The 19239-nt window shown below is 43.8% G+C and overlaps 3 protein-coding genes across 3 annotated transcripts in view; 2 read left to right on the top strand and 1 right to left on the bottom strand.

Annotated features, from left to right (window-relative positions):
• Positions 1-720: 720 nt before the first annotated feature.
• LOC306736977 (leucine-rich repeat neuronal protein 1-like) lies at positions 721-2859 on the top strand (the record flags this gene model as incomplete). Its single annotated transcript, XM_079218675.1, has 1 exon — positions 721-2859. One exon carries the CDS (start codon positions 721-723, stop codon positions 2857-2859), a length of 2139 nt encoding a protein of 712 aa, XP_079074801.1.
• Positions 2860-4080: 1221 nt separating this feature from the next.
• Positions 4081-16590, bottom strand: sumf1 (sulfatase modifying factor 1; the record flags this gene model as incomplete). Its single annotated transcript, XM_079218749.1, has 10 exons — positions 4081-4746; positions 5166-5225; positions 5308-5421; positions 5955-6069; positions 6186-6308; positions 6740-6822; positions 7717-7791; positions 7924-8097; positions 15746-15959; positions 16547-16590. The coding sequence occupies 10 exons, from the start codon at positions 16588-16590 to the stop codon at positions 4645-4647; spliced, it is 1104 nt and encodes a 367-aa protein (XP_079074875.1). The 3' UTR covers positions 4081-4644.
• Positions 16591-17602: 1012 nt separating this feature from the next.
• Positions 17603-19239, top strand: part of LOC306736485 (inositol 1,4,5-trisphosphate-gated calcium channel ITPR1) — a gene marked incomplete at its 5' end in the record, with an annotated part of 64593 nt that continues 62956 nt past the window's right edge. The window contains one exon of the mRNA XM_079218130.1: positions 17603-17694. Coding sequence (XP_079074256.1) covers positions 17603-17694 — 92 coding nt within the window. The remainder of the gene's footprint in view (positions 17695-19239) is intronic.

Here is a 19239-nt window from a genome sequence, read left to right as displayed (position 1 = left end):
TAATCTCTGAGGAGATAGATCCGCAACACATCAGGCAAGCAGAGATAATATCAACCATACCATCTTCGATAATATCCAAATTATAGCTATCTTTACAGTGAAATTCATGAAACAGAGAATGGCCAAGCGAACATCATAACGATGAAGTAGTTTCTTTGGCATGCATGGCGTCACTCCAGAAGTAACTCTTTCTCAAATGTATTCTTCATTTCTGGCTGCGAAGGAGCTCATTAAAAGGTAGGGAATGAATGTCTACACGAGAGCAGGGCAACAAGACAAATTTGACAGATTTATTCTGCCCTGTTGGACATGTCAACTTAGTCCCCTAAATACCTACGGGGTGGCACTGTGGAAAACTGACACCTGCATCATTTGTTACCCTTACAAGGAAACCAAATATGTCGCTCTTACTTTCTCACATTCTCTATTCAGCTGTTTTTGTGTTAATCTAATTCAGGCTTTAACATTGTACTTGCTTTCTGTCTTTTTTTTAGGCTCAAACCTGAAGGTGAGGAAGTGAGAACAAACAAAACAATCAGCAGAGGTGAAGTTCGAACCAGATGATCTTCTGCCTTTTCTCCTGGATTAGAAATCACCACTGTGGAAAATGCCAACAGCATTCAGCAAGCAGTGAAGAAAACTAATGCTCATGAACGTTCTCTCCAAGCCTTTCACAAGAACACTGCCTCTCATCTAAGCTTTGTGAGCTGACAAGACAAAATGGCGCACAGTTCACAGCCGTGGCCTCCTCTACTCTGGCTGTGTATGGGATTGTTTCTGGCACCTGTATATGGCAAAGAATGTCCACATTTGTGTGTTTGCGAAATCCGCCCTTGGTTCACCCCCCAGTCGACCTACAAGGAGGCAACCACAGTGGATTGCAATGACTTGAGGCTCATGCACATCCCGACCAACCTATCCACGGATACTCAGGTGTTACTGCTCCAAAGTAACGCCATCTCTCGCACCAGTGGAGAGCTGGAGGCGCTGTTCAACTTGACAGAGTTGGACCTATCCCAGAACAACTTCAGCACCGTGGAAGCTGTGGGCCTCACAAGCATGAACCACTTGACCACCCTGCATCTCGAGGAGAACCAGATTAGCCAGCTGCCAGACCACTGCCTCGGAAACCTCTCCAATCTCCAGGAGCTCTACATCAACCACAACCAGATAAGCACCATCTCTCCTCGGGCATTTGCAGGCATGCAGAGCCTGCTGCGTCTTCATCTGAACTCCAACAGGCTCCATGTCATAGACAGCCGCTGGTTTGAAGAAACACCTAACCTTGAGATCCTCATGATCGGGGAGAACCCGGTTATTGGCCTCTTAGACATGAACTTTAAGCCTCTCGGGAGCCTGAGGAGTCTGGTCCTGGCTGGCATGGACCTCACTGACGTTCCAGCAAATGCTTTTGTTGGCTTGGATAGCCTTGAAAGCATTTCTTTCTATGACAACAAACTGATCAGAATTCCTCAACTGGCCCTTCAAAAAGTTCACAATTTGAAATTCTTGGATTTGAACAAGAATCCAGTTCACAAAATCCAGGAAGGAGATTTCAGGAACATGTTACGTCTGAAGGAGCTGGGCATCAACAATATGATGGAGTTAGTGTCGATTGATCGCTATGCTATGGACAACCTACCAGAGCTGACCAAGCTGGAGGCCACCAACAACCCTAAGCTGTCTTATGTGCATAGGTTGGCCTTTCGGGACATGTCCTCTTTGGAGAGCCTGATGCTCAACAATAATGCCCTCACTGCCCTTTACCAGCACACTGTGGAGGCGTTGCCTAATCTGCGGGAAATCAGTCTGCATAGCAACCCATTGCGTTGCGACTGTGTCATTCAGTGGATGAGCTCTAACAGGACCACCGTGCGCTTCATGGAGCCCCTGGCCATGCTTTGCACCTCCCCACCTGAACTTAGAGGCCAGCGGGTTCGAGAGGTAAGGCTGCTGGAGTCCCTGGAGCAATGCCTGCCTCTCATATCCCACAATACCTTCCAGAGCCACTTGAACCTCGAGCTGGGCATGAGTATCAGCCTCGACTGCAGGGCCATGGCTGAACCAGAGCCTGAAATCTACTGGGTCACCCCTCTTGGGTCCAAAATCACAATAGACTCTGTGTCAGAGCGGTACCACTTGAACAATGAGGGGACCCTGAGGCTGTCTCATGTTCAGGTGGAGGATTCTGGTCGTTACACCTGCGTGGCCCAGAACACAGAAGGAGCTGACACACGGGTCGCCACCATCCGTGTAAACGGCACCCTGCTCGACAGTGCCGAAGTGATGAAAATCTACGTCAAGCAGACTGAGTCGCACTCCGTCCTGGTCTCCTGGAAAATCAATTCTAATGTTATGTCCTCCAACCTGAAGTGGGCCTCGGCCACCATGAAGATTGACAACCCGCACATCACCTACACAGCTCGCGTCCCCGTCGACGTCCATGAGTACAACCTCACACACCTTCAGCCTGCCACGGAGTACGAGGTATGCCTCACCGTCTCCAACGTCCACCTGCAGACGCACAAGTCGTGCGTCAATGTGACAACACGTGGTGCTACCTTCGCCCTGGACTTAACAGACCAGCACCCGAGTGCGGCTGTGCTGGCTGTCATGGCCACAATGCTGGCTTTCCTCAGCCTGGCCACCGTGGGCGTCTACATAGCTCGCAGATGGAAGAGAAAAAACTACCACCACTCTCTGAAGAAATACATGATGAAGACGTCCTCTATTCCGCTGAACGAGCTTTACCCTCCGCTTATCAACCTGTGGGAGGTTGACGGGGAGAAGGACAAAGACGGCAGCGCAGAGGGGAAACCCTCTCCTGTGGACACCACACGCAGTTATTACATGTGGTGAGGACTCCGTCAGGCACAAAAGACACACTTTTGCCATTTTGGTGCAAAAGTCAAAGTTGGAAATGTTTTTTTGTATTCTTAGCTTTGCTAATAAGAGGCAGAGTGATCAAGGACATGGTTTCTATTAGTATAGCGTATCGCCTTTGTTTGATTCTTTCTATCTCTTAATTGTTTTGGACTTTCCATGATGGCAGCTGTATTTAGCCTCCAGGTGGTCTTAGTTGCTATGCTCTTGTTTCCGTGGTGCATTTTTGACACACTTTTTCTGTTGGGTTAATAATACAGCAGCAGGTGCTGATGATCTTCTTGCAGCATTAGTAGCAATCAGTGTTTCTTTCTCTGTTTTGTAAAAACAGGCAATCTGTTGTGCACTGATAGATAATGGAGTTTGTATGAACTTCAGTTAAAATCTGACAGTGGGGTTTAGACTTGTTAAACTATCAACTGAATGTTAGCAATTGTGCAGTAATGTTGTATCAACTATACCTTTTAACTTTCTGATTTAAATTGCAAGAGAATAGGATTTGTAGTTTGCTGATAAATGTGATGTTAATGCTAGAAATATAAATGTTTGCTAAAACATTTTGAGTCTTTTTACTAAGGTGCACTAGAAACTTTTTGACCCTTTACTCATTTACTCACTTATTTTTTGCTAATTAATTACTTAGTTTATTATTTACACATGCAATCTGTATGCTGATTACAATAAATACCTTTTGGTTCTTTTGCAGAGCGTTGTCTTTTTTCAATTCCCATTCTCATCTATATTATTATTTTACAGTTTCAAGCAGGCTCTCTCACTCCTACTCCTCTTGGTTGGAGTCTTATCGCATGTCTTTGAAGAACTTAAACTCATCTCAGTCCAAAACTTGTCAGCTTTACTTCGTCAGTGCTCACTGACCCAAACCATACTGACAGTTTATACTCCGTCAGCTTAACTTCTTAATAGGCGTATGAAAGAAACACATACTGTACATTCACTCCAGACAAATACACACACATACATAATATATATATATATATATATATATATATTTATTAGAGCATGTGCTGCCCTCTGCTGGATTCTACACTTACATTCTTACTAACTACATAATAAACCATCTATACATGGTCGTCATAGGTCAGTAATGATAAAACACAGAGCAAAATATCACCTTGAGATTCAGCATCAATGAACTAAACTTAAAGTTTCCCAGATAAATTCAGTGTAAAATCACATTAAGCCAAAAAAAAAGCTTTTTATTAAGTCATGTTCAGTGTCATGTTCAATGTAAAGCTAAAATCTTGAAAGAAAGAAAAATCAGGAAATCATTAACTTAACTAATTAGAAAACACAAATACACAAAGAAAAATACGAAAGGGATTGTTTAGGATCCCATTTGTGACTGAAAAAATTACAATACTTTACAATAATCTTGCACATCCACAGTGTGATTGGATATTGGCTGTAAAGTTGACAAAGACTTTTAGTCTGTAGCTCAGCCAACCTTTTTATTGATAACTGCTTACAAAGATTTTTTGTTACTGTTATTTACAATTTTAATTATAACTTATTCAGTGCTCTTTTTACCTGTGCTCAAAAGGCGTAAAGAGAACAGAGATGCTTTTCCTCTTCATTTCTTATAAAAAAGAAGTTATAAAAAGTTACATTTCTGAGAATATCTGCTGGAATGGAAGGCAGTCTCAACTCCCCGTCAGTGAGCTGGCACATATTAAATTCCTGGCCTTGGTTAAACAACACAACCAATAGTTGGATCCCTGTGTTTAAGACGGCCTCTTCAGGTCACTGTTGCTCCCGAGAGACACAGCGGAAACCAAGATTAGAGGCGGCGCTGTCTGGAGTGTTTTGGCTCCGGGCTGCACATCGGTATCTATAACAGTAAGACTGAAGCCGGGGGAAAGAAAACAGGAACATTTACTGTGGAATTCATTTTCTCAGCAAAGGAAACTGATTAATTAGTTAATATATTAATGAATCAAACATAGCCACAGAGTGGCCAGGCGACTGAGTATGCATGATCAAAGAAACCACTTCACATTCCAGGAAGAAAAGAGAGAGGTGGTATTTCCCCTTTTGTAATCACACAATTGGAGATTAACAGTCTTCTGATGCTGATGTCAGAACTGTTGTTGACTAGATCCAATACTGGCTATGAAACCGGTTTGCACAACCACTGAACACTACTTTGCTTTCATATCACAAAAGACTTCACTGCCCACACAATCTAACCACCCAGTGAGCATTTCTAACAGTTCACATAATGAAGTAGACAATTTCATGTTTCATAATCATGATGTTTTTACCTTGTGGCACATGTAAGAGCCTCCCTTCTTCACCTTGTCTGTGCCTGATGGAGGACCTGTCTGAAAGAGAGACAAATGATCAGCTATGCAGGCAAAAACTAACCCTGGACCACTCGAAAGCTTCGAGGCATTGTGTTCTTACTGGGTTGTGTTGTTGTTCTGTGGTGTGATGCACAGTCCACCAGTCTGAGGTCCATTCCCATGCATTCCCGGCCATGTCATACAGACCAAAAGCATTGGCGGGAAATGACTTCACCTGTATTTGTGTTTGCCAGAATGAGCATGTGACTCTGAGGGAACTTTACAAGAACTTACTGACAAAACAGATCATTTAGTGTTCAATCTGGATTTACAGGTAGTCCCATTAGTTTTTTCTATTGCCCATCATGCATCGCTGCTTAAATGAGCATTGGTGTTATTATAATCAGTGAGGCATACATTTCCCTGTATTTTCAGCTAGTGCGAACAGAACGATGTACTTTACTTAAGAAGTTCATAGCCTTTATGAATCAGAGAGCATATATTCAGGATTGATATACCTCTGAAGCGGGGCTTTAAAGCTCCCCCTGTAGAGAAAGACCGTGGTTCAATATTATATAATATCAGCTTTTGAAATGAGCCCTTATCTCCCGCACCTATAATTTCCTGCGGTGGCTCAATTATAAACCTGTTTTCAGTTTTGTGGCAATGGCTCTTGAGCTCAGTCACCCACTTCTTCCCTAACCTGAATCATAATGCACCTTTAACACACCCATAACTACGGCATCTCTCCATATTTTATTTTCTTACCGGTGAAGTTTTAATGTATCGGTCCTCTGCAGAGTTATGGTTGGGAAAATCCCCCTGCCAGAGGTTGGCATAATGTTGTCCTTTAGGGTTCAACTTGTTTCCCCAGGGGTACAGTCTACATACAGGGGAAGTGTGTCAGGAAATTGGCATGAGACAAACTATATTAAAATCACAGCACATGCACAAGAACATCGGCATATTTCACAGTCACATAATGAGTGAATATCGTACCGGTCTTCAAGGCCGCCCCTGCAGGCGTACTCCCATTCTGCTTCTGTAGGAAGTCTCCTGTTGGCCCAGGAGCAGTAGGCTGCTGCATCCGCCCAGGACACATGGAGGACAGGATGGTCCAGCCTACAAAACACAGGTTTAGAAGTTTAAATGGCTGAGCTTGCATTTGGTTTTATCAGTTTGCTTTACCAAAATAAAGAATTGACGGAATAAAATACAAGAGGAACACAATCTATAGTCCTTGTTCTGAGTAAAAATGTCTTTTGGCAACAGCAGTCTGAGTTAGACTAATCAAGTTGGTTTTGGCCAAATTTCCCAAAAGTTGCAGTTGGGGTTGTTGAGAGTATTTACAGTCCACATGTAGTTCAGGCAAGTGTATTCATTGTCAAAGTAGAATCAGTAAGAGTTTGCATGTGTGTACTATAATTATATATCGTATATATAAGTATTATTTATTATGAGGTTTTAAACACTATCAAACAGGGTGACAATCATTTTTTTAAACAGGTACAAGTGTTTGTTTTTATCATATTAGGTAGTGAGTGTCTTTCTACACGTCTGTGATGTTAGAGTCTGGACCAGCAGGGTGTCTCCAGTTGGCCCCTTTCACTGGAAGCCACCAGGGGGCAGCAGCCACCTAAAATCAAAGTGATATAAACAATGGTTACTGACCAATATTATGCTTCTTTCATACTCTCCATTCCATTTTCTCTCTCACACATACTCCAGTGTTCATCTAGAATGGTCTTTGGAATAAAGAATTGCAATTATACGAATGGTTTCCAGTATTGCCTCTCTACACAGCGCCTTCTCAGCCACATGATCAGGCTGCGCATGACAGCTGAGATGAAGCAGCAAGCACCTCGATGTCTGGCTTTTGTCCATGGGAGGCCTGTTGTCTTCAGGTCTCTTACAACTAATCTGTGAACATTCTCAAGACTCTTAAACAACAGAAGTGTTGTCTCTGTAAATATACTAACCCCGCAGGCTGGCAGGGTTTCCAGATAAAGCTTAGAACACAAATATTATATATTTAAGATGGTGACCATCATGGTGGTAGAGACATAAAAAAATTGCGTTTTCTTACACATTACGCAAACACTGCCTTTCTTCTCCTCACACAGCTCATGAGCCATTTCATCACACACACACACACACCCTGATGAAATACTGAATGTTGTTTACCGATCTAGGTACATTTTGCAGGAAGCAGGAAGCATTATGAAACTGTTAACTTAGGAATGTATTTTTTATTAGATGACAGACAGACAGACATGAACTTCTCCTCCTTGCCCCAAATTGCTGGTGAGTGAGCAACAAATCTGTGAGCAATTTCATGGTTTTATGTGGCATGTGTGATGTGTAAATGTGTGTGTGTCTACAACTATCAAGGTGTACACATGTCTGGAGCGTTTTTCCAGGGCTCCAAAAGGCTGAGGCCGATAATCATGGCACTAACAATGCTTTACACTGGTGTGCCATAATGAAGTGAGTTGTACAGGTATGGCGACAGTTGAATGTTTATACATACGGCTTGGGTGACTTGGTTTTTCACACTTTCGCTCAAAATCCCCTCGAATACAAACGAGTCTCCAAATTTCTCTGCCTGAAAGCACAAGGTCAAAAACGCGTTGAGCAATGATGCCAGATTTCCTTTCATACAAATTGGTTGAATCATTTCAATTAATTTCGTATGAGTTCAAAAATACAGCTTGTGGTTTAATCTTTAGATACATACCTCAGTAACGTATCCTGTGGCATCAACAAAGCTCTGGAACTGTTGGTTAGCGACTTCCTGGATGTCCATGTAAAAGGCGTCAACATGCACCAGCCTCTGAGGTCCCTCGCCATCTGCAGGGATGCCTGGATCGTCTGTTCCCATCAGGAACTGTCCTCCAGAAATCAGCACCATCTGTATGGAAGAAACATACTTTTGTTTCCCTTCTTTTTATTGAGCAAAAAAGTGTTTCTATGAGTCTCTAAAGTTTGAAGATGGTGACACAATTCAAATGAATATAAAACTTGTAAAAGGCCTGGCCACTTAATCTATTCCAGGGGCAAAGATGGATTTGAGAGTAGAGTTTAGATATGTGTTTAGTTAACCAAATCAAGAGAGTTTAGATAGATAAATGCAATTGGTATAATTGCTAGATTCTAATATTCTAATATGACGGCCTCGGTCATTCATATGCACTCCTTTCAACATCATAGGTTAAAACAGTGTTTTACTGTAAGTACATTGGGAAAGGAAAATACAATTATAATAATGTGTTAATGTAATTCTGTATGAGTTGTCCATTGCATTTAAGTGTTCATTATTATTATTTGGTATACTTAAATTAGTAAGTGTACAGAAGCAAACAGTAGAAGAAGCCGTCAGGACTTGAGTTCATGCATGCGATAGAGAGCGCTTCTGACTTCAACTGAATTTTCATATTTCCAACAGAAATTAAATGTGTTGCAACAAATTGTGTCATTCCTGCCTGTGAAACGATTGCACAAGTTTCACCAGAACCAGACCTTCAGTTCATGCTGAGACCAATCTGTAGCAAACAAGGAAATAGAACCACCGTGGTTACAAAAGGTGAACTTGTATTGGGAGTTTCTATGTTTAAGATGTCATCATTTCAAGAAATCAGATCATTCTTTTTTCAAGTTTGATTTGAAAAAGTACATTTTGTTAATCCAATGTGGTATGAAACAATTGCCAGGCACTAATTAAATATGATAAATTATCGTATTTCAGCAGAATATCGTGGTGAAGTCATATAAAGAGATATTGTCATACACAATTGCGCCATCTAAATTGATGGCAATACACACATACCAACACACATTTCTTAAAAAACATAATTTAATAAGAATGCTGCCTATAGGAACACCCCAGTGCCGTTAAATTAAACTCTTGGTTCAATCCAATTACTTTACTACTAATGTATTTGTGTACATGCATGTAAACATAGTCTGTGATCAGCTGGTAATATTTCTTTCTTTCTATAATTTAACTTTTATGTTACATTTATGTTCATTTTAAGTTTTGATAAATAAATAAAACAAATAAATACTTAGTACTTTACACTTGTCAAGTATTTAAATCACACTGTAATGAACAAACATATGTTCTACTGTGTGTTTATTCCATATAGACCAGGGGTCTCAAACTCGCGGCCCGCGAGCCGATATTTTGTGGCCCCCTACTTGACATCAAAGTTTAGTGTTAGTGCGGCCCGCACGTTTTTCTGAGGCCCGCCGCGCGCGGCCCCGTAAGATAACGTTTACTGGACGTTTCTATTAAAAGCTCCGTGACAAAACGGAGTAGAAAAAAGATTCAGATACTAGGCTTGTTCGAGATGAGCCAGTTCTGCGCAGAATCGATCGGCGGCGATCGGCGCGCAATGCATGCCGGTTAGATTTCTGTCCTACTTCCTCCCGACTTGCTCTGACGTCATGCACACGTGGTCAACAATACTCTCACGAGACCAAGTCACCGTCGATTTCAGAGTCAGCCGCCGCAGTTGCTTTCCAACGACTGCGTGGCCCAGTGCATGATGGGAAACACCTGGCTGTCGCCACATCAGAGAGCTGATTGGCTCTTAGATCTGACAGCAAACACCACGTGTTGTAGAAAATCCTTATTTTATGTGTAGTTGGAATACTTAACGCTGGATTATTGACTATTAGTCTCATGTTTGATCTAAAAACATTTATTGTGTGGTTGTTAATACAAAATCGTATGTATACAACACACATCAAAACTACTAGTAGTGTATTTCACAGGCAGACATCAAAAGACCAAAGTGTATTGTGCCTATATACTCGGTACTCAAGGACACAACCATCAGGATGCAACTCAACAACTTTATATTACTTCTTCTCACACGTATATCACAACATCATATATCAGTGCGCCCTCACCTGGCCATAGCCGGCCACTACATCTCCCCCTTTTAGATGAACATTGAACTGCTTTGTTAGAACCTCAAGATGACAAAGTGCATTGAACATTATAGCTACTTTCCAGTTTCCGAACTTATCTTATAATTTCAGGAGTTCACTCAAATCCTTATTAAAACTTAAAAGTCTAAACTGAGAAACTAACAGAAGAAATTATACTTTACTGTAGCTATTGTATGAGATTACTCACTAGATGCATCCACTCAGAACGTAGCTTTTCAACTAGACATTTCACTCTTCAAACCGACTTATGACTCCTCTTGTTTTAACATCTTTTCATGTTTTTCTTTTCTGTCCTCCGTAGTGTGTAGGTGTGTGTTTAGTGTTTAAAGGTCCAGTCTTTCAGGAGCCCTAGAAAGTCTCCCTGACCTAGTCATTGACATGTCCCCTGATGTTGAGGGCACTGGTACTTCCCTGAGGTGTGAACGGTTGCGTCGCAGCCGTCCTCCATCCGGAGTCTCCACCTGGTATGAGCGTGGTGTAGGTGCAGGGCCCACAACAGTCCTTTTGGTGTGTGTGGGTCTGATCCACACCTGCTGTCTAGACTGAAGAGGTGGCAAGGTTTGAGTGCGGTGTCTTCGGTTGAACGTTTGTTGCTGCTGCAGTTTCAGCGCAGTGTCCTTTTCCCTGAATTCCTTGAGATCCGGCCACTGTGGTTGTAGCTGCAGCGGTGACACTGGAACTGGTGTTCTGAGTCTCCTCCCCATCAGTAGTTGTGCTGGGGAGGTCCCGTGTGCCAATGGAGTAGACCTGTAGGCCAGCAGAGCTTTGTGGAAATCACCCTCTTTCTCTAAGAGAGACTTAACAGTTCTGACGGCCCGTTCAGCCTCCCCATTGCTGCGGGGATAACGGGGGCTGCTTGTCACATGTGTAAAGTCATATCATCTCTTGCAAACTGAGAGAATTCATGACAGTGAAACTGAGGACCGTTGTCCGTGACTGGCACTTCTGGGCATCCATACCTAGCAAACACAGCTTTAAATCTTGCAATAGTCTGTTTGGCTGTTGTGCCTCCAGGTAGGGTGCAAACTTCAATATAGCGAGAGAAGTAGTCTATCATGACTAAGTAGTTCCCATTCTGCCATTGGAACAGATCTGCTGCGACTCTCTGCCATGGTCTGCTTGGGAGGTCAGTCGTGAGCAGAGGCTCAACAGGTGTTTGAGCTTCACGTGCACAAATCTCACATCTCTCGACCATTTGCTTTACGGCAGACGTGATGCCTGGCCACCAGACAGATTCTCTAGCCCTTGCAAGGCATTTGTTGATACCCTGATGTCCCTGGTGAAGTCTCTGCAGGATGTCAGGTCTGATGTGTTCAGGGATTATGAGTCTCTCACCTTTCATGAGCAGTCCTCCTCCTTCATGCAGGACTGACCTCTCAGGCCAGTAGGGCAACAGCAGCTCATGCATATCTCGTCTGTGTTCAGGCCAGCCGTTTGCAATGTATCGACTGAGACGTTTGCAGGTGTTGTCAGAGGTTTGTGCGCTCTTAATTTGCTCCAGCTTTGTCGGTGTGGCTAGCAGGCTTTCTGCTACACTGTCCAAGTAAGCTTTGCATTCCTTTTCCAGGTCTTGCTCCGCCTCCGTGGCTGTGGCTGGAAGAGGCGCTCTGGACAGAGCATCAGCCGTTATCAGGTTTTTATCTGGGACATGGATGATGTTGAAATTGAATCTGAGCAGCCTCAATCTGAATCTGATAATCCTCGGCGGAAGGTCATCCAGTCGCCTGGACTTCAGGAGTGTTATGAGTGGCTTGTGATCTGTTCTTATAGTAAAATCTAGGCCGCTCAAGTATCCGCGCAGGCGCTCACATGCCCAGGTCGTAGCCAAAGCCTCTTTTTCTATTTGGGCATATCTTGACTCGGCTTTGGTCAAACTTCTTGAAATGAAAACCACAGGTCTCCACTCACCGCCTAGCTGTTTTTGTGTCAAGACGCCTTCTAGTCCATACGAAGAGGCATCCGCTGACACCATGGTTTCGTGGTTTGGGCTGTATTGGGCTAACACAGTCTCTGACCCCAATTCTTTCTTAGTGTCCACGAACGCTTTCTGTTGGGGTGCTCCCCATGTCCAGCTGTTCTCTGTCTTCAACAGATCGCGAATGGGTTTTGTCAAGTCGGGCAGGCATGGTGAGAATTTTCCTACAAAGTTCACCATGCCCATGAAACGCCGAACATCTGCCACATCCTTTGGCTCAGGCATGTCACGGATCGCCTTTATTTTATCCGGGTCTGCTCTGATGCCCTGTGAGTTTATGACGTGGCCCAGAAAATGGACCTCTGTCAGTGCAAACTGGCATTTTTCATTCAGAGTGAGCCCAGACTCTCTGAATTTCTGTAGCACCCTATGCAGCCTATCGTCGTGCTCTGCCCGGTCCTTTCCTGTGATGAGGACGTCATCAGCATAACATAGCACTGTGTCAATGCCATCAATCAGTTGGGAAATCCCCCTTTGAAAGTGCTCAGGGGCCGATGATATACCAAAGGGTAACCTCTTGAAGTAGTATAGGCCCTCTGGTGTGATGAACGTGGTCAACAGCATTGAGTCTTGATGGAGTGGTACTTGCCAAAAGCCTGATGTCGCGTCAAGCTTTGTGAAAACTCTGGCCCCTTCCAGCTTGGCCACCGTCTCGTCCACTGCCGGTAAGATGCGTCTCTCTCTGATGACGCTCTCGTTCAAATGGGTTAAATCTACACAAATGTGTAGTTTCCCTGACGTTTTCACGATAGGGACCATGCCTGCGCACCATTCAGTTGGTTCTTCAACACGGGCTATGACCTCCATTTTCTCCATCCGGTCTAGTTCCTCTTTAACTTTGGCTCGGAGTGGGATGGCTACACGTCGTGGGGCAGAGGGGGCATAGGGTGGTGCATTGTCTTTCAGTTTAATTTTATATTCACCTTTAAGCCTACCTAGCCCTGTAAAGACATCTGCGTAGGTTAAGCGGAAGTGTGTGTCTGCATTGTCTATGCTATGGAGCTGAGGAATCGTCTGCAGTCTGCGAATAGCTGGCAGGCCCAATAAGGGTGTCGTCAGGTCTTTCACAATGAACACCTCCTCCTCAATCTTTCTGTCGCCTCTCTGAATGACATCATGCACTTGTCCTTTGACCTCCAGAGGTTGACTGACGGGGCCCAGCAGAGGTCTGCGTGTCACCGTGTAACTGCCGTATTTCTCTTGCGTGTATTCTGTTTCTGGGATGTCAGTCACAGATGCCCCTGTGTCCGCTTTAAAGTCGGGCCACCATTAATGGTAAGCATTTCAGTTCACGTAGACACCTGTGGATGGTCAATAGCTCCCAAATAAGCCGCCACATAATCCTCCTCAATGGATTCTAGCTTTTGGGATGATCTGCATACAGATGCAAAGTGTCCCCTCTTTTGACATTTTCTACATTCAACATCTTTTGCTGGGCATTCAGTCCATGCATGTGTAGGGGTTCTGCAACACTTCCCACACTGTTTTGGGTTGGTTGAGGCAGGCTGAGGCTGAAAATGGCTTACGCGTTGAGCAGAGTTTTTCCTATAAACCTGTCTCTTACTGTTGTAAGCCACTGCATCCATTTGCTCCGGTGAATCGGCTGCCCGGAGAACAACTTGCTGCTTTTTCACCTCTTCGTGCTGCCTCACTTGAACTATGGCTGTCGCTAAATCCAATTTTGGGTTGAGCTGCATTTTTTCTGACAATTTGGCATTACGTATCCCGACAACAATCCTGTCTCGGATCATATCTTCACGCAAGGTTGTTAGCTTTCACTGTCAAACTTTCTCTCTAGCTCCACACGTCACCGTCTTTTCTCTCCACACCGTCAAACTACTCCGACTAGTTGACTGTACCACTAGACTCTGTCTGTCGTGGGTTATAAGCTTCTGACACCATGTATTTTGCCTACATACTCGGTACTCAAGGACACAACCATCAGGATGCAACTCGACAACTTTAATAGTACTTCTTCTCACATGTATATCACAACATCATATATCAGTGCGCCCTCACCTGGCCATAGCCGGCCACTACACAAAGGATGCAGCCACACACTAATTTTTACATAAATATATATTTCTAAACGTGATCTGTAAACTACAAGTAAACAAAAGTTCGGAACTAACAGGAAGTACTTTTTTCTGTGACTTCCTGCGTATACACAGCTGACAGCTGACAACTGTCCGACTTGATTGCAGTTTTTTGTCAACGCCTCCTGCTGCGTCCGCCTGCTCTCGTCTGGATTCCAGGCGAGGCGCAGCTCTAACGAACGAGCCTACTGCTAGATGGGCCAAAGTCTGGAGGTTCCGCCCACTCCTCTGTGTGATCATACGTGCCTATCATAGGAGCTTCACAGCCAGAGGCGTCTGTGTCCAGCTCCACCTTTCACCTGATTTGTTGATTCAGGTGTCAATTGACATTTTGTGTGAAACTACCCAATGAACACTCAGGAAATCCCTGAGGACCTACCCACCCACTTACGCTGCAAAGATACACTGGTTTTTATTCAGACAGAGAACACACTTCCACCTGAAAGAGAAAAAAAAAACTTGCAGTGTACTAAAAAAAACAACACTGTCCACAGAGAGACGGCAGCTCTGCTCCGCTCAGCTGTTCAGTTTTACTCTGCGCTAGACACACACGACCATGCGCTGGTAAAGAGTACACAGTACACACACACACACACACACACATGCATACAGAGTACACAGTACACACATACATACAGAGTACATAGTACACACATACAGAGTACACAGTACACACATACAGTACATATGTTGTTCTTGTTCTGAAAACTGTTCTTGAAAAAACGAAACTGAAACATGCACATTGTGTAAACATTGTAAATAGTTCGTTTTTCTATAGAACATATTTTGACTCTATAATAAATATTTTGTTTGAAAACAAAAACTGTTGTAATATTAATGTTTCATGTGCACACACCCAATAAAGCTTGATCTGTAGTATGAAGTCATTTCTCAGTCCAGAGTCTGTTGCAAATGGAACTTATTGACTTGCAGCAGAGATCTAAAAGATAAACTCAGAGGAGAACCAGACATGATGGACCATTTCTGAGAGAATTGCCTCCATCCTTCCCTGAGCTGACAAAAGTGATCAGTCGGGTCATGTACCTTTTTGGAAGCATATATCTGAGAGAAACCGTTCTCCTCTATGAACTTTAATAAATGCAAGTACAGGTCCAGGCTTAGTGATGCCCATCGTGAACCTGGATCAGGGTTTTACTGTGACCTGGATCAGGGTTTCGAAACTATGACCTGGATCAGGGTCAATGTGGCTCAGCTGTGTGAGCAGAAGCGCTGCCAGGTGTCTGGCAAGAAATAGAATTAAGCAAAAATGTATACATAGATAAAAAAAATGTGTACATATATATATATATATATATATATATATATATATATATATATATATATATATATCGTGATGGCCATGTTTCCCAGCCAGATCTGGTTGTCATTCTCCACCTTATCTTTCATTTGAGGTGTAATGTAATGAATATAGAATAACATGTCAGGATTCTCTGATGGTACATTTGGGGGGGAAGTTTCTCAGAAGGGACCTTTTAGTAAAAACAAAAAAAAGCAGGGCAGAGATGGACTACCTGACTCTGCGTGTTCTTCTCATCTCTCCGAGCCTCTGCCATCCTTTCACTCGCGCCTCCTGAGTACTTGTGAGCAGGCTCTGCAGACACGTTGCTGTCCTCCACATGCTCCAGAGCAGCGGCTCTCTTCAACTTCCCGCAGCCGCAGCCCGCTGCTCCCTGCCGGGCGATGGGCTCTGACTGAGCCCCGCATGAGCCCTGAAGACACAACACCCTGTTCACGCAGGTGAAGACCAAACACAAAGCGAAACAGCGCAGCATTCTTGCGGGACACGACTTCAAGACCCGCTCATGTTGTTGATACTCTCTCACTTCCGCAAAGTCACGTGGCCAGTCAGCTGGGTGCGATGTAACTCTTTCCTGCCCGAAATTAATATTTATTGTTCATGTCTATTAAAGAATATTGTTAAACTACAAATTATGTTTATGGATTGTAAATATAGCGGGTGTCTGTTTTGATGTAAATAAAATATTTGCCTTTAAAAAACCATTGAAGTAATCCTTCAAACAAAACTAAACAAGTGGTGCTTGTTTGAACGTTTACATCAAATAAGAGCCTTTTTTAATTTCGCACTGTAAAGAATAAATCCAGGCTCCATGGTGCGAGTGATACAACCTCATGGACTCCCCTGGTGGTGGGATGCGACCACATGGACCTCATTTCCCAGCTATCAACACCGCGGCCGCTTGAGGAGAAGAAGTGGCATCGAGCCAGTGAGCCGCCTGCCTCAGTGAGCTCAGCCCGGAGCACCGACAGGCGCGGAAAGGTGAAGGAGTTGACGTAAATAACCGGATCGTTACAGGCGCAGCAGGCTGGATCTCCCGAAGAGGAGCGCCAGAGGCATGCTGTCCTAGCGGGACCAGAGACAGCTGAACACCCGAGCGCTCACCACGACCGAGGTAAAGTTTAAACTTTTACCATCCTCTCTTTCTACCTCCTCTCGTCGTGGAGAAAAGTCTTCTCTCCTTAAATGGTTAACAAAATGCTCACATCTCATCAGTGTGCTGTCGTCGGTCACACAACAGGGACCAAAACCCATCAAGGAAACGAGTCCGATGATCATTTCGGATTACTGAGAAACGGTGTGATTGCGGACTCAAATGACAGCCCACCATTGGACGCGTTTGCTTAAGTTTCATGGGCGGATAAACAGGCCTGTGAGGAAGATGTGCACTTCTGCGTAATAATAGTTAACCATCTCGTGATTTATGTCATTATTGTAGGCGTGCAACAGGGCTGTCAGCCACAGCCCCCACCGATAGTAAAAAAAGAAAAAAGATGTATCGCCCTCAGTGAGAGGCAGTGCCTCAGAAACAAGCAGATAACTTGAGTACCTGAAGTGCCCACATATCCGCTTCAGCGGTGATGACCTGCTGCAGGTGCTCAGACTTGTAGCTGCAGCTCTCCAAATTACCTGTCCATCCCCTTTATCCACCACAAACGGGTAACAGTGGCATCAGAGAATTTCCCTGCAGCTTCTATGCAAATTATTGTCGGTAGAGACTGTATCAGTGTTGTCTCGCCCTCTCAGGGAACCCTTTCTTCTGAACATTGCACTGGCAACTCGGTAGCCACATGGACTTGTGTGTGGATATTCATATCTGCAAACGTAAACTGAAAGTAGTCACAGGTGCATGCTCAGTAATCCTTCCAATGGTGTTGCATATTTGAAGCAGAATAAATGTAATTGTAGGTCAATATCACAAATATTACAGATAACGTCTTCACTGAATTCAAAACAAGGATGCTTCTGCTGCTTGTTAGACTTTTGTGATGAGAGCATGTCTGACATTGGGACTATATGACTAATGTGTGGTCCTTTCCTCTGCTATAGTTGTTCCCTGTGTGTGTCGAACATGTCGGACAAGATGTCCAGCTTCCTACACATCGGGGACATCTGCTCCATGTATGCAGAAGGATCCACCAATGGTTTCATCAGCACCCTGGGGTATGTCCATTCTACAGTATGTGTGTGTGGGCCCGCTTCACACTTTCCTCTGCTCTACTGCAAGCTGAGCAGTATTTGGAAGGAAGGAAGTCACACCATTAGTGGCGACTGTTCGCCTTTTTAAGTTTGATTTCGTGAAATTACAATGTTGGTGCCATCAGCCAAATGTCATTTCCATTGGATTCTGTGTTTGTGTGTGCCTGATGAACGTTGGCATGTATTTCGGGCATCACTTCCCTCTGTCGGTGACACAATGGGATAAAGTAGGTAAGGAGAGATAAATGGATCTAAGTTTGCATTTGATCCCACAGAAGAAAGCTGTGGAAACAGTGGGAGGCCTTTTTAAAGTGATGCTTTGGCCATGGCTGACCCACTGATAGTGCTGGGAGAAAAGGAAATACAGGGGTGGTAAATGCCCAGTTAATGATAAAGTTAAAGTGTGTGTGTGTGTGTGTGTGTGTGTGTGTGTGTGGCAGGAGTGTGTGTGTGTGTGTGTGTGTGTATGTGTGTATGTGTGTATGTGTGTGTGTGTGTGTGTGTGTGTGTGCGTGTGTGTGTGTGGCAGGAGTGGGTGTGGAGAGCAAATTTGGAGGAAAACAACCCGAGTTGTGCTGCGTACAATATTCACCGCTAATGTTAAACCTTTCTTTCACAAGCCACTCGATCACCCACACAGTCGCAGCAATGTTGTTGTTTTGTGCATTAATTCTACCTCATTTGGAACACAATGAAATCAGTTCTGATTGTTTACAAGTAAAATGCATATTGATCACATATTCCACCTTAAAGTACTGTTTTCTGTGCACTTTATTTGAACTTTAATGTTATATTCTACTGTAGATTTAATTGTAAATATTCATGCTCCCATTTATTGCACTCTGTTTATTGTTAAATATTAAATGTTATGCACCTCCCGCCAGGACAAATTTCTTGTATGTGAAAACATACATGGCAATAAATGGTTCTGATTCTGACATACTCCATCTTTAGGGATTGCAGAATGGCCTGTAGCATTAATATACTGGTCTTCAGATATCACACAATGATTCACACTTGTTGCACTTCCTCTTCTGTTGTGAATGTTAAGAGAAAGTTGGCATCGTAGAAACTTCAATATATTTATATGAAGGTGCCGTATATTGGGCCGAGCATCTCTCATGCTATCAGGCCTCCGCTCCGTGTCCTTGAACCCCTCTGCTCATGAATTATGGAATGACCTACAGCTAAGACACGATGGAGACAATGTGGCCTTTCTCAAGTTCCTGTGCGTCCCACGTACACACTCGCACAAACAAGCGCACAAATCTACAAAACTGTCATGACATGTTTGGCCAGAAGCCATCTTCTCCACGCACAACCACCAACTCAGCAGCATTCTCCAGATCATCTGCTAGAAGAATAAATCATATTGAGCAGACATAAAAGTATTTCAGCATTATAACTTCTACAGCTGAGCAGAATTCCTAGCTCTGGTTTTCTCATTGGAGAGAAGTGAGCAAATTAAAGGTTGTTAAAAATCCTGTTTTGTACAACTGAGCCTGCAAC

This window comes from Taurulus bubalis, assembly GCF_910589615.1.
Source record: "Taurulus bubalis genome assembly, chromosome: 5".
In the NCBI taxonomy this organism is placed as follows: domain Eukaryota; kingdom Metazoa; phylum Chordata; class Actinopteri; order Perciformes; family Cottidae; genus Taurulus; species Taurulus bubalis.
This window is presented reverse-complemented; position numbering and strand designations above follow the sequence as displayed.